This window comes from Cimex lectularius, unplaced genomic scaffold (assembly GCF_000648675.2).
Source record: "Cimex lectularius strain Harlan isolate CLEC.00 unplaced genomic scaffold, Clec_2.1 scaffold325, whole genome shotgun sequence".
In the NCBI taxonomy this organism is placed as follows: Eukaryota; Metazoa; Arthropoda; class Insecta; order Hemiptera; family Cimicidae; genus Cimex; species Cimex lectularius.
Genome location: NW_019392911.1, coordinates 408,295 through 424,721, shown reverse-complemented (window position 1 = coordinate 424,721; position 16,427 = coordinate 408,295). Strand labels below are relative to the sequence as shown.

Below are 16,427 nucleotides of genomic sequence, written 5' to 3'. Positions count from 1 at the left end.
GCCGTCTGTTTATCATACTTTCCAATATCTTTCTCAGGCATGTCGTCAGCGATATGGGTCTGTAGCTGCTGGGGCCGCTTCGATCTTTTCCTTCTTTTAGGATCGGCACCACAATGGCCTCTTTCCAGCTGTCCGGGTATTCACCCGCTCACCATATCTCGTTGTAAAATTCAAATAGTTTCATTTTAGCGGGAGCGGGTAGACTCCTTATAAGTGCATTTGGAATGTTGTCACAACCCGGACTTGTATCTTTAGTATTTTTTAATGTTGTTTCTAATTCGGCCATTGTCAGGTCTAAGTTGACCTGTTCCGTAACGCTTCCTTCAAGATCCAATTCATTTCCTAACTCCAGACGTTCTTTAATTTGTTTAAATCTCTCTGAATATGACATTTGCATAATGGTCTGCGAGCGCATCGGCCATCACTTTGACATCACTTACCATTGAGTTCTTGATTTTAAGGATCGGAACCATAGGTGGCTTGTATTTCCCGGTGATGGTGTTAATCCTTCTCCAGTTCTCCTTCGCGTTCATGTCGCTTGTTAATTCTTTTACATAATTATGTAGGGAGCCTTTTTTGGCCGCGTTGATAATCCTTCTTTCTTTTGCCCTAGATATTTTGAACCTTGTTAGATTTTCCTCCGTCGGATACGTATTAAACCGTCTAAAGGCCCGCTTCTTTTCTTTATTGGCCCCCCCGCACTGCTTATTCCAGTAATGGACTGGTCTGTGTTAGGTCTAGGTCCCCCGGTCGTAGGTACTGATGTTGCTGCGGCGGCCTTAATCGCATTTGTAATTTCATCAGTGTCTACCCCCCCCCCATTAAATCTGGGAGAGTCACTGACGTTACATAACCGGGCCAATCCGCTTTCTTCAGGTTATATCAAGGACTAGGCACGTACGGTTCCAAACGAATGGAGCTGGTTATAGCGATGGGGAAATGATCACTGAAATATAATTAACGAATCCCATGTCACATCCGGAACTAGTGTCGGAGAGGCAAATGTTAGATCGATAGCGCTGTATTTTCCGTTATATGTATTAATATGGGTTTGTTTCCCCGTATTCAGTAATATGAAATGTGTATCATCAACCATTTCTTCTATTTTTGTCCGTTTAAATCTCCCTTTAAGAGAACGGGGTGAGGTAATCCATTAATTATTTCTTTTACTTCTTCATGATTCCAATTTCTATATGGTAATAAACTTAACATAGTGTTATTTCCTGGAGTATTTTATCCTGGCAGCTACGATCTGAACGTTTTTGTTTTCTATGTATATTTCTTCTGACTGTATATTATTTTTTACATAAATAGCCACTCCCCCGTGCTATTGGTACTCCCCGGGTGAAAGTACGATATTCTCTTAAAGAGAATTGTTTCCCCAGGGCATAAATGGCTTTCTTGGAGGGAAATGGCTATAGGCGTATGCTGTGCGATAATCCTTCGTAATCCTTATATATATGTTTTAATGCCTCTCAAGTTCCATTGGATGATTATCCCGTTCAGTTCAGCGGCGTATTTAGCCGTTCGAATCCCACTCGTGACACTGAATTTTTATGTCAACCATAAACATCATAAAGATTATATAAATAATTATAAAGTATCGGATGTACCTAAATCTAGCAAATCAATTATAAAATAGTGTAGTACAAATATCGAAATGTTATAAATTAGTATTTATATTTAATTTACTAATTATAAATTTTAATTAATTTGTATGTGTTAGTATTATCGTTTAAATTCAATACTCCTACTTTTTTAGAGAATTAACTTTCATATAATCAGCACTTAAATTCTAACCTGCACGGGTTGAAAATAAGTAATGCAAAAAAATTTATGAAAAACACGGAAGTCTCGCGAATCCAAAGTATTTTTAACTAAAAATTAAATGAGACCTTTGCCCTAATTATTTGATAACAAGGAGCAAAATCTTTTTGTTATCCTATTTCGAGCTATACAATATTCGCTTATTTTTTCCTAGAATGTAGACTATTAAGAGAAAAGAACAAATACTCGGATGATAAAAAAATAATACCTTAATATAAACTTAAATATTCAAAATTTATTAAGCTATAAGCAAATTTAATAATTATAATAAATAAGTAAGAAAATTTGCTTAATTTTTTAATCAACATCATTGGAAATGCTAAGTTGAATTTCTAGCAACGTCGAACCCTAAAATTTAAACGTTTTTCAAATATGTAAGACAAAATAAAAAAAGATAGATTTGAACTTTTCTCTTAACAATAAATAAATGAAAATCGAATGTACAAAAACTTACGATGTCATTTTCAATCAAAATCAAACATTCATTTGAATATTTGGTTTGGGAGGATTCTTCACTGATAACATTTTTTTAATATATTTACCTGAATGTGAGGAAGATCAGGAGCGATAGGACGAGCGCTGCGAACGATACGTAATAGCCCACGACATAAATTGTGTTTACTATCTCCCTGAACTAAAAAATAAAAATAAAAATACATGAATAACATAAAAAGAATGGAATGAGTATTAAATAAATTTTTGTACAAGCAACAACTGATTTAACATTTAATGATGAACATGGAACTGTTGGAACCGTTAACAAGTTGATCATAATAGAAACAATTACGCGGTTAATTTTATTCTACAATTAATTTAATGCTGATTTAATTATGCTAGTTTGATGAAATCAGAGTAAATCTCAATAAATCGAAAGGGAATTGTGTTCAAAGGACGTCGTGACATCTTTTATAAGTAAATTATTGCCTTATATTTGTTGCATTTTCTGACTATTTAAATATAGGTTTTTTAAAAGTTAGTTTATATTTCTTATCTAATGACGACAAAATAGTGGTTAAAAATAGTTTCCTTTGTGATTGAAACTAACCATTATCTGAGAATGAAAAAGCTTTTAATTTTAAATAAATCCATTAAAGCCCAAATAATGCAAATATTTACTGCACATTTTATAATTATATTTGTAAAAAATTTATTAGCCCAGTGACAGTAAAAATAGTATTTCAGAGCAAAATGGTGGAGTATTGATTCTAATTTTCAACTAGCAATAATCGCATTTCAGTAGAACTTCATCGGTTACGATAATGCCTTTGAGCAAAGGTTCAAGGTTTCTTCAATTACAAGAAAATACTAACATTCTTAAGGACTATTATGAACAACGGGGCTTGGTTTTAACTTGAATAAGTCACAAATTATGATTTTTAGAAAACGGGGTAGGCTGTCGACATGTGAAAAGTGGGTGTTTGGTGGTGAGGCGATTGATGTGTTAAATTCATTCAAGTTGTTTGGTGTCAATCTGACCCTAAGCCTCTCCATTAATACTCACATGCAAGAGAGAGCGTGCACCGCTGAAATGGCACTTAATAGGGGTCGAGTCTGGTTAATCACAATTTGCTGCCTATTTCTCACAATTTGATGATGGGTGTTGGTATGAGATTAGGTGAACTTTTGCTGAACCGGAATAGTGCCACTTTGTGGTTTCTTGTCCTCTCGCGGGTTTGTTGAATTACTCAAACACTTTCGGTATTGTGCGAAGTTTGGGGATTGCTGTGGATAATAAGTTAGACAAATTATTGCGTTTTTTTATTGCCCCAAACCATCTTGAGACATTTCAATTATGTGTTGAGAACTGTTAGTCTTCATCCTGCAGACTTCCTACAATTTTTGCAATTGAGGTAATTAAATAAAGCTTTTTTGGGTTCAGAGCAGGTTCAATCTTTTTGAAAATACAGTTCGCCCTTTCTTAGTTAATGTATCGTTATGTTAAAAATGAACTATCAACCTTAGATGACCACTTTTTATTATGTTTATTTATCACAATTCTTATTTAAACTATGACCTTATAATGTCTGTTCTGGACATTCATTCTGGAGGCAAGAAGAACTAGGTTGAGTGTATTTTTCTCTACAAATTATTAAATAATTTTATCACAACGCCTGAACTACTTTCTTATGTAAGGTTGAATCCCCCTAAATACACGACTGGTGCGTCACTATTATTCAATGTCTCACGCCTGCTCCAGTAACTACCAGTTCCACTATTCCATTAATATAAGTCAGCGAACAGGAAATATACTACATATAGATTTATTTAATGCTCCTCTTTAAAAAAAAATTAACTAATAAAAATATAAGTTAAGTTAAAATATTTGTCATTTGTTCCCTTATATATTTTATATGTATATATANATATATATATAATTTTGACAATGCATTTCTATAATGAAAGGATAGCCGCTAAGAAAGGGTTTTTTTAATTGAAATATTCAACTTGAATGTTACAATTGAAAATAATGTGAAAGTCCTTTTCAAACGAAAAACAAATCAAACTAAAAAATCTCTGTGATGATCGCCGCTTATGAAAGTGGGCTGAATGTCGTTTGCAGATTAACACCTTTTTTTCTTTTTGGCCGAAGAAAATGTGACAGTCCATCAAAAAATTTGTTTCCAGCTCAGCTTTCACCCAACATGCCATTTCCAATGGAAATCTCCTCCCACCTCACTGTAGTGTGGAAGGGCTTTGTGCGGCCTTATAAATTTCTCTGTGATAATACAAAACATCAATTACAGACGGAAAGCTCTGCTATATTGAGCTGCAAATCAAAGTTGCCAAGGTTCCTGCGCATAAATAAAATAAAATCTAAGTCAGGCATTTCCAATATAATTTTAATATAATATATTATTATATACATGTTATAATATATTATATACAATATAATTAAGATATTAATTGGTCAAGCGGACCACAAAAACTAGTGATTTTTATAATTTGTTTTCTTCATCTACAAAAATTCAACACGAAGTCGGAAAAGCATTAATTTTATTTAAAGTATTTATGTTTAGTGGTCAATTGACCAAGTTACTTCTTTCAATTAATTATTCTTTTTATGTAAGCTCTTGGTCTAGGTAAAAAAGTCAGTGTCACGAGCGGGATTGAAAATGGCAAAAAGAGGGAAAAATTCGAACGGTTGTAGCTTGAGATGGAGAAAATGTTTTTCTAAAACCTGCGTCACACCGGGCCGCTTCTAACGATCTCCTAATAATCATTGACTAACGGTCACTAAACACCACACATTTATTTAATGTGTTGATATATCGACCACTGTTTTTATTCACGAATGATCTGGATCTATGTATGGCCATGCTGAAGAAAACAAATTCGATTGTTACAGCTTTGATCAAGCGCAAAACAATCTTACATATATTTACTAATAGACATAATTAAGTTTTTAATAGAAACTTAGATTTTTAAATTGCTTTGAACATTAACAGTCCTGGACAATCTTGGAACTAAGTCGGTCTTCGAAGCAATTTGAAAACCATTTAATAAAATCTTAATTATGTAAATTGGTAGATATTTTCATAATGTTTTCCACTGATGAAGACAAGTCGAAAGCTTGGAAGTAACAATTCAATTTGTCAATCAAGACTATACCGAGATCGAGTTATCCCTGAAACAATAATTTTAATTTTCATTTTTGTATTTTAAAATGTAGCTTTTGTATTATATTTTATCACAGCTGAGCTACCCATTACATTTCATTCACGTTCATCTCAATTTGGGATTAACTTATCCATCATTCTGATTTACTTTTCTCAACGCACAATTCAATTATGACGATTTTATCTGTTAAATAAATTTATATTTTTTTATCCCATCAAACTTTGCAATTAAACTTGTAATTAAAAATATTAAACATTTATATGACATATATTTATTACTAAATTATTAAACAAAGTAATTTTTTTTAAAATAAGTTATTCAGTATATTGTTGTTTTAAAGATTATTAATATGCGAATCTGATAAAATTTTAGATCTTGTCAAAAAAGCCGTAGTTACAAAAATAAACAGACTTAATTGTCTTTGTTCATTTCAACGTACTGGAACATAATCGTTTTATAAACATCCTACATCACTGAATTGATAATTTTTTTCCTTATACCAATTGTTCATTTCACTAACATGTTAAAATCTGAAAACTAAACTATTTTTTAATATTGCACTAAATGTAAACTTTGTTTATAAATTAACATTTACCTATTATGGAAACTCATGTTTAAAACGCCAATTTGTTACATTCGTTTTTGCATATTGTTTTCGTCGACTAAAAATATATTGTGTACGTATCATTTATTATATTATTAATAAAGTTTGTTTGCATACATCTTAAAAAATTACGTAGGAGTTCGGCTCTCGTGAAGACATGGCCATAAAAGTTAATGTCGTTAGTTTTAAACTAAAGGCGTGAGAATTTGCCAGGTTTTGCTATAATTCAAGATCAAAGTTAAGCCATTATTCTATAAGTATTGTCTCCTGAAAATATACAACAATTTTCAAATCACAGAACGTACGATAATTGGCCATAAACCTCCCGGGCATGAGGTTAAACTACGTCCATTCACCCCTCCCGTACCTGGTGGCTATCCTTAATTTCCCATTCCATCTACTAACTGTATAACCTTACCTTTTTCCCGGTAACTACCCTTTCCCAAAACTAATTTGTTCCTTTTCCTGTCTAGGCGTCCCAGTGTCTAGGGAGGGGGAGGTATGTCAGTCTACCTTAGTTGCAGCCTATGGGTAATAGGATATCTACGTACCACAGTGAAAATTAGCTTGCTCCTTTTCATTTAAATAAGGCCGTAGACCCGGAAGGTCACCATGCCGGTGAGCCCGTGGATAGGGATCATCCACGTGCTTATTCATTGGATCCCGTCGGTGTTGGTGAGAAGAGTGGCACCACCCGAGTACAGGCAACCACAAGTAGGACTGACAACGGACTCACGAACGTTACCACTTTTCAGCCGTTTGATCCGGCTGCGACTCTGAAGAGAAAACGGACAAGGAAAGAAAATAATTGAGGACACAGAACATAATTGGGCTGGGAAGAGAAAAAATTTCGCCAGATTTTGGGTTTTAGAAAAGAAAGAGGGTGACTTTAAAGGAGATTCTCCCATCAAGTTGTGCCGAATGGTACAGAAGCAACTTAGCCGAATCAAGAATGTAAAAAAGACTACTGCTGGCCAGCTGCTATTAGAAATCGACGACAGTTTATCGGCACTAAAGCGATTGAACTTCTACAAGGGAGAGATCTCAGCTCGAGATCTAATGATCTGCCTAGAGGAGGAAATTAAAAAGGAATTGGCGTCACAAGGGGTCACCGATGTCGCCCGTGTTAAACCGAGAAAGGACTCATAGACACAGCCCCGCTGATTCTAACATTTGGTACGCCGACACCCCCTACAGATGTCAAAGGGATCTTTCAAAGATTCCCGGTCAGGCCGTATGTACCGGCCCCAATGCTGCGCTTCAAATGCCTAAGTTTCGGACATACGAGTATGAGGTGTAGATCGGAACATACATACTGATCATGTGGCCTCCCAGTTCACAAAGGGCAGCCGTGTTTGTACAAATGTAAAATTGTAAAGGGTACCACCATGCTAGATATAGTGCGTGCCCTGTATTACAAGAAGAAAGGGAGATTTAAAAATTAAAAACCAAAAGAAAATGGCGCACGTAGAAGCGAGGGCCCTAGTCAGAAGTGATGCGTTCATTAAAAGCACAAAGTAAAATGCGAGAGCGGCTTCCCAAACCAGGGCCCAAAAAATAACTGCGGAGGTTTGCATTCAAACTGAGCAACCTTCGCCAATAAATCAATTTTCGGGTGCCATCGCCACTAAGGCACCCAGCCACTGACTTTTGTCAGTGGCAAAACCAGTGGGTGAGCAATCACCCCCAGTAATAATCAAGGCCCCGACTTTGCAGGGGTCGAAAACCCAAAGCGCTCCTCCAGCCGGGGGGGGGGAGATTTTGAAGGAGGTAACCCCTCCTTCAACACTGGGGTGGAGGTACCCACCTGACAACAAAAACAGTTGATGCCTGACACGGCATCACGACTCCATCTCCCTTCAGATGAGACCCCCCCTTATCTCTCTAATGGATGTCGTGGAAGAGACATCCAAGGGGCATAGCTGGGAGATGGAGTCAGTGAATCAAACATCAACTCACTCAACCGGGAACGTAGGCTTTACGCCAGTTCCTGGAAAGAAGAAGAAAAAGAAAAAACCGGGCTGGCCGAAGGGGAGATCCCGGAAGCCAGACCCAGCAACGAAGAAAAAATGTAATAATAGGGACGCTACACATAAATAATAATGAACGGGATAATCATCCAAGGGAACTTGAGAGGCATTAAAACATATATATAAGGATTACGAAGGATTATCGCACAGCATACGCCTATAGCCATTTCCCTTCAAGAAAGCCATTTACGCCCCGGGGAACAATTCTCTTTGAGAGATTATCGTACTTACATCCGTGGAGTACCAATAGCACGGGGGAGTGGCTATTTATGTAAAAAATAATATACAGTCAGAAGAAATATACATAGAAAACAAAAACGTTCAGATCGTAGCTGCCAGGATAAAATACTCCAGGAAATAACACTATGTTAAGTTTATTTACCATATAGAAATTGGAATCATGAAGAAGTAAAAGAAATAATTAATGGATTACCTCACCCCGTTTTTCCAAGTTTTTCCCTATCGGTCTGTTTTTAGAAAAACTGTTTAGGATAAGCATATTCAGTGGTGTAAAAGACATAAGAGGTTTACATTAAAGGTGTATTCCCGAAGCCCAATTTCTTGAATTTTCAGAAAAACTAATGTTTTATTTTATTGTATTCATGTTTTTAATTGTATATTAACAATTCAGAAATACAAAAATTTCTTAGAACAACTTCCGTTTTACACCTTTCTAGGTATATTAATATGTATGGGGGCACTATAGTGACAACACAAACAAAACAGAGAACATTGCTTATTTGCAAATAAAATCAGAAAATAACTTACTTTACCCTTATTCTACGTTGAGCTGTATATTTTTAAATACAGACTTAAAACATCGAACTCTTATATCTAAATGCTTTTTTGCAATTTGAGAAAAGTTGTGCCCAAAACCATTCTTATATTTATGTTTTCAATAAAAATTCAGACTTATTGGAATAGCTACTTTTTATTCTCTTAATTAAAATTTATTTTCTGGCCGAGTAATCATAAGAAAACCAAAGGATCTCTTACCTCTAGGTCGTCCATATCGATGCAGGTTGTGTAGTTGGACCAAGGCTGACCTGTGTCAGGATGTCTGAACCACGAACCGTTATCCAAGCATTTACGAAACGCGAATCCTGAAAAAGAAAACAATTGTCAAATTGATCATAGACGATAAACCTTTTTTATTGGTGGATCAAAGATAAGGGCTTTTTTTGGAAGTTGTTGCCAATCCAACCTCCGTCCGTTAACGTTACCTTGAGACGGGGTTAGAAGAAAACCCTCGGCAATTCACCTTGATCAATTTTTATTAGATGAGAAATGCCCGTTATTAATTGTGTCGTCAAAGAATGCTGAATCAGCCTAAAAATTTCTTCCCACTACTTTTACACGTTCCAGTATTAGAAAATTTTTGTCCAATTAAATTAAAATAACTTTTCCTTCGTTAAGAATTTAACGAAGCCGAAAAAGCCACCGGGACCAAATGATAGCTCAATTTAATATTTTGCTTTCAAACTACCGAAGGTAGCCTTGTAGTCATGTGGGAATTATAAAAAAATTGTTGTACTCAGAAATTTTCACTCGCAATTTACGTTTCTGACCAATTCTCTGTCTGTGGTTAATTGCTTGCAACCGGCAAAAAACTCCAAAACAATTAGAACCAAATTTAGAAAATTTTTAGAGATTGTGGGGCTTTGTTTCTTACCTGCTCAAAAGTGTTATTTTTATTATAAATTGCATTCAAATTTATTAGAACTTATGTTTTTTAATGAAGGAAAATTTAATTAAGGGATTTTGAAAAATAACAAAACAAAAGGTTTTAATTCCATAATTTTGTTTATTGGTCACAATAATTCTTTTAAATAATTAACTTGGTGTACAATGTCCTTTGTTAGCTAAAACCTCTGTCCACCTGTTAGGCACACTGATTCTGGTTGTCACTAATTTTTAAGGAATTTCACTCCATAGAAATTTCCAACGCTTCATTCAGTTGTAGCAGGTCAACTAGCTGCGGATGGTGATCTAAAAGCATTCTCCGCAACGTATCCCATATTGAAGTCTGGAGAAAACGGAGGGCCAGATGGGAAATTCCCAGGTTTTTTAAACATTGATGAATGAAACTCTGCCTCTATGACGTCTGACATTGCCATCCAGAAATCAAAAATTCTGCATCTGAGATCCCTGGCTTGCTGGATGTATTCCGCGATAATATTATGACATAATAGAAAATAGGTTGGAGGTTGCCTTCAACAATATGGAGTCCAATTCGTCCTCCAGTCTAAATCCGAGTCCAATTCGTCCTCCAGTCTAAATCCGAGCCCAGTCCATTACACTTCCTCTTCTAAACCGGACTAACGGTAGCACAAACTGGGGCTTTGAACGCATGCCCTGTTCTCGGTAGACTCTTCAGCGCATGCTATCACTATAAAGGCAGAAGCGCATCAGTAAACAACAGCATTCCAATTGGTGGTCTCTTCTAGGCGCTCGCTGCACTATATTAACCTGAGTAGGTGGCGAGATGTTGCTGCAGGTCGTCTCAAAGGACATGTGAGTCCAACTTCCCTCGAACGAGTAAGAATTTTTTGCGTTGATAAAGGCCTATCCCCAACATCTTGCACTTCAATTAGGATCTGGCGTGCACCATGGAAAGGGTTCTTGCGGCATTGCCAATATTTATGTCCTCCTTTAACGTCGTAAAGAACTGCGATCCCCTACAAGGCCTCCTACTGGCACTTTCAGTCTCTCGGAATCGGGTGAAAGCCCATGAAAGGACGATGTGAGAACCGCTAACTGCCTCTGCGATATCCACTTGCTGGTGATGCTTAAAAAGAATGCAACAAGGTTAAAATGATGAAAGGACGAGACAAGTAGAACCCTTATTAAATATGAGGATTAAAATTTGTTTATATTTTCTAATTGTTTTCTAGCCAACTAACAAGAATATATCAGTTAATTTCATTAAAATTAATAGAATAAGAATAAATTTCCAAACCCTGTTCATTTTTGAGCAGTTTAGGTCACCCCGAGTGAATTACATTGTATTTGGTTCAACGGTATCGCCTGCGCATCGCTAAGGTAAAATCACGCTCACAGCTGTATTATAGTTTGTACGTTATCTTTGCCTCCTTGTAAAAGAATTCATTAATTTAAAAAAATGTATACCAAAAGAAAGTAAAGATTTAATAAATATTAAGTTATATTTAATAAATATTAAATGGTAATTGTGTTATTCCTCATTCAATTTCATGTGCATACAAAAAATTATTTAAATATTATTTAACCTTGGTTTAAAAGATACCCTTTGTCACGGATGAATCTATCGTCGGTCACGTCTGTAAACCTAGTTCAATCCTGCCCTAGCTTTCTAGTCTCAAGCCCTCTTTCCCTAAAACGCCGAAGAACCCTTCCTATTGTAAAGTAATTCTCTCTCTCCTGGGGACTTCCTCTAATAATGTTATGACCCTAAAACTGTACTCACTCAAATGCCTGACTAGAGCTATTGAAAAAGGTTAAGAATACGTACAATATCAAATGAAATCAATAAAGGAAAAAGATTAACTGAAAACCATCTTTAGACGTATGGAAGCATAATGCTACTTTTTGTGCGCATGGGATTAAGCAGTACAAAAGTAAATACAGAACGGAAACAAAGCATTATTTACTGTTTATGTTGACTGCGATAGCTCTTAATTCTTGTTTTCAGTATTAGAAAAATCGATCTTCTTTTTAACTCACGAACACTCTGGATCATGGTATGGTCTTGAAGAAAAAAGCAAATTCAAGAGTTACTGCCAAGCTTTCGGCCTATTTGCATCACCATCAGGCAAAACAATCTTAAATATGTCAACAGATTGACATATTTAAGTTTTTTACAGGTGATCTAAAATTTCCTTAAAGATCGATTCATTCCCCACACGGTAAAAGTCGTGCAATACTGTTGCAATCCTTGGCAATGTTAAGCCAAATAAATTGAGTGGTCCGCTTGATTTGTCCATCAGTGTATAAAGTTTGTCGTTTTGATTTGCACATTGAAATATTTTCTTTGGTAAATATGACCTGTCATTTTATATCACATTGAATAACTTTTGAAAATGAACATCTAAATTATGTAAACTTTTACTTGAAGATGATGGGATTATCTTTCATCATTTCACCCACTTTCATGTTTGCAAGACATTTCCAGTGAACAATTATGGATTATTTTTGTGAAAATAAATTTAATAATATTTATTATCTATTACATGTGTGTTTACTTTTGACCTAGCTTGGTTTTTTAAGTTTAATTTTACTTGTAGTATAAAAATAATATTATGAAGGCCTCTCTTTCTCATTCACCCCAGCCATGGTCTCTGGTGATCTTCAAATTAGTGTACTGTTGGTACTCCTATTATTAGGCTATAACTTGTAAATAAACAAAATCTTTTTTATTCTATAACACTAAATTTTAATTAGATCACATTAATTTGCCGATAAATTAAATTACAGAAGGTACAAAACAATAGTACACTATTGCTTGCTTGTAAATAAAACCAAATATGTAAACAATTCAGAGTTGAATTGTGAGGTTTCCTCTTGGGTTATGACCTGAAGGTTCGGTAGCTCCGTCAGTTGGTCTCACACGTTTGGCCTATTCGCCATCTTCAGTCATAAGTCAGGGTGATTTCTATTATTATTTTTTTATATACTTAAACGTTGAAGGAAGCATTTTTTCGAAAAAGTTTTGACAGTTTAAGTCTAGACATGATTATTTGATATTGAAAAGTAGCAGCAAAAAAGTCCTTTTTTTAGAAAATGAAAATATGTTTGTTTGCGTCTGGGACAATGGACTATATGGCCGTGAAAGTAAATTTTAAAAGAGAAAATGTACAAAACCGAATAAAATAAAATTGAACCGAAAGAAATAATAAAAAAATGATAAAGAATAATAAAAGAAATCTCACCTGTCTTCTGTCGGCTACTTTCTTCAACGACGAAGGTTCCAGAGAGATAGAGGATCGTAGAGAAAAGATGGCTTGGAAAAAATGAAACAGAAAACCATTACCTCGTAGTGGAGACAATTATCACGCCAAAGAACAGTTCTATCTACGAAAATACTGGTGAGATGACAAACCACGATTTCGAGAACGATATCCGGGGACAACGATGAAATTTTATCCGCAAGACAATCGAAAAAAATATTCGACCAGAGTGGTACGATAAAAGCTGGTCCGAATACGAGATATGACTGGCCAGAGAAACCGACAGTTCAAAGTACAATGGGGCTCGAACACCCCTAAATTGTTTACCTTCTAATGCCTCCAATGTTTATTAAACACGATATGTTTGAACTTAGGGAGGACTGGATCGATCCTCAGGAAACTTGATATTATGCGATTACAACTTTTTACGAAGGTATTTCAACCAAGAGATTATATGAACCTCGGAGTGCCATTTGGAAGTATGTTGGGCTTGAATAAATGTGTTTGTTGTTTTTTTTTCAAAAACACCGGCACCCCGAGTGTTCATATAACCTTGTAGTTGAAGTACACTCGTTAAAAAAATTATTGGGCGTTATCAAAAAAGATCTATTCAAACTTCGGTAAAGTGATTTTACTTAATAATAATTATTTACTGTTTATGGAGATACATATATAAATATGCATTACAGTAAAAGTAGTAAGTAAAAAATTTAAATAAAGTCAAAAACTTTTTTTTTGAGCAGGAAAACAGAGGTCTTGCAGATTCGTGTTTTTGTGCTATTAAAATATGGCTAGTGATCAAAACTTAGTAATTAACCTGCCCTTTCAAGTTGAAAATGAGCAATTTCTCACTTACGTTTGATGTCGAAGCCTGTAACAAAATAAGGGCAGGGGGCGAGGGCCGTCTCGCCGGATGGAGTCGTGTTCCAACAAGACCAACCGTCGAACGCAGCGGGGCAGTACGCACGCATCCCATTCGAATCTGAAAAGAAACAGAGATTGGAGGCAAAATTAGACAGAAAAAGGAAATCGCGTGTACCTTATCGGATAAAGGGTCGAGATAAAAGAGAAAACTAGCACAAATAAATAAATTTAACTGCCTGAAATAATGGTTAAAAATTTATTTTACCTATCGTCTATAAATTTTACATTTTACAAATAGAAGGAAAGATATTATATTGTAAATTTTTGAAATGTGTTTTCAAATTTATTCATATTAAGGCTTTAGCTCTTTGTTAAGTATTTACAGTTAACAGGGTATTGAACTTTCACCAACAAAAACGTTTTATTTAAAACAAACTTGTTATAAGTATATAACAGGTCTTTATGTGTACAGGGTGTTTATGTGTATGAACCGTTAAGCTTACATATTTATATACATATTTATATGTTTATTTATTCGCATTTACGCTTAACAACTGCAAGATAACATTATTGATTGCTGATAAAAATTTTAGGACATATAATTCCAAAATTGTATAAATCAATCCGGGCAGAATTCAAGATGTTATGAAAATTCTTGCTCCTAAAACATTGAAACAAGTAGCAAGTTTTGTTGGTGCGATTAATTATTACGCAAAATTTATGTCGAATTTATCGAAAGTACTAACTCACCTTACCACTTATAGAAAAAGGGTGCAAAATTAATTTGGTCAGACATAGAGCAAAAGGCATTTGAAGAGGCAAAATCATTAATAGCTTCAGCTCCTATTTTGCAAATATGGGATTTCGAGAAACTTTTTTATTTGACTACCGATGCAAGTCATTTGTTGATCGGATCTGTCTTAGCACAAAGTGATGATGGGATTTTATTGCCAATTGCATACTTCTCTACTAAATTGAAAAAGGACCAACTAAATTATAACACACGTAAAAAAGAAATTAAAGGCGATTATAAATTACATAAATCATTTTTCACCATATCTGAAACACGCCTAAATTTTTTGAGAACAGTTTACTCAGCGCTTACCTAGCTTATTAATAATCAAAAACCTAGCACTTTAGTTATCATTAAAAAATAAACAAAATAATACAAAATAAACTCTAGTTTCGAATCGAATGCAACGTTAGAATTTGAGCAAAAGCATACCAAAAATTGACCGAGAACAGTACTGCTAAAAATTTTCTGAACTATTTACTAGCATTTCAAGTCATCAAAGAAAAGATGAACATTTGAATTCTATAATAAAATTACTAAATGAATATGTGCTGTTTAGTGACCGTTAGTCAATGATTATTCGGAGAACGTGAGATCACGAATAAAAATTAAATAAAGTAGATGTACCAAATGCAAAAGTTCAAAATACCTTCGGTTTTGTATCCTATAAATGTCGATTACTTTCATACTTCGGAAAACTGGCTCACTAAGGGTATAAGAAGAATAAGAAAATAACAAAATGGCTATAGACATATGTAAAAATAAGATATAAAAATTGCGTCATGTGCACAAACCGAGGCCTTTACGGGTAAGAACAAACATGTTTTACAATCCCAATTAGAAGCAAGTTTTCCGAAGATAAAATATACATCGATTTAGCTGGACCATTTCCTCAAAACGGAGTTAGCGGAATATTTGTTAGTTTGTCTGGATGCTTATTCCAAATTTATTATTGCCAAACCGATTTTTAAGCCAACCACAATTAACGTGATTAACGTATTAAAAAGACACGTTTTTCCTCATTTTGATATTCCGAAAATTATTGTTAGTGACAGAGCGGCGTTTTTTAAGGCTTATTTTTTAAACATTCCTTACGCACCAATCGCAAATAGTTCCGAATGTGTGATTCAGTCGATTAAACTAGCAATCTTTTCATTTTATTATATATAATATATATAATTGTTGCATTTTTTTTATGTTCTTGTTATTTTTAATTGGTTATAATTGCGTCTTCCCTCTATTGAAATTCTGTGTAATTTTAAATGCAAACAAAATAACCTATAAAAATTTAATCGCTGTAGGTTTAACATTAATTTCTTTCGCGTTAACATGCAAAAATAGTTTTAGACCAGGGGTGCTCAAACGGTCGATCGCGAGTGCTTTTTGAGTAGATCTCGAGAAGAAAAAAATTTTTAATAAGTAGGTAGGTAACTAAACTACAAAAATGTATTACGTAATAAAATAACACTGCTTGCGGCAAAAGGTGGCTTTATCAAAGGAACGCGCGGCACTTGTCAAAGAAAAGCCGCGTTGTTTCTAGACTAGTAGACAGTACAGTCTAGTCTAGAAACAACGAGAGACAGTACAGTCTAGTTTCGGGCGGCGCGTTTGACGGGAACATTCGAGACTTTCGTTCACGCCGATATAAATGTTGTGCCTGCAGGAATTGGAGTCATTCTGAATTGTAACTTGATGGCGATACTACGTCGATACAAAGTTTATTATTAAATAGTGGAAAATGAGTGCAGTGAAATCTAAAACGTATC

The 16,427-nt window shown here is 34.8% G+C and overlaps 1 protein-coding gene and 1 pseudogene across 1 annotated transcript in view; both read right to left on the bottom strand.

Moving 5' to 3' along the window:
• LOC106672988 (calcitonin gene-related peptide type 1 receptor-like) overlaps positions 1–16,427 on the bottom strand; it is an 85,704-nt gene that overhangs the window by 15,709 nt on the left and 53,568 nt on the right. The window contains exons 3-5 of the mRNA XM_024229275.1: positions 13,861–13,986; positions 9,076–9,182; positions 2,370–2,461 (exon numbers count right to left, since the gene is read on the bottom strand). Coding sequence (XP_024085043.1) covers positions 2,370–2,461; positions 9,076–9,182; positions 13,861–13,986 — 325 coding nt within the window. The remainder of the gene's footprint in view (positions 1–2,369; positions 2,462–9,075; positions 9,183–13,860; positions 13,987–16,427) is intronic.
• On the bottom strand, positions 2,952–3,104 carry LOC112127823 (annotated as a pseudogene).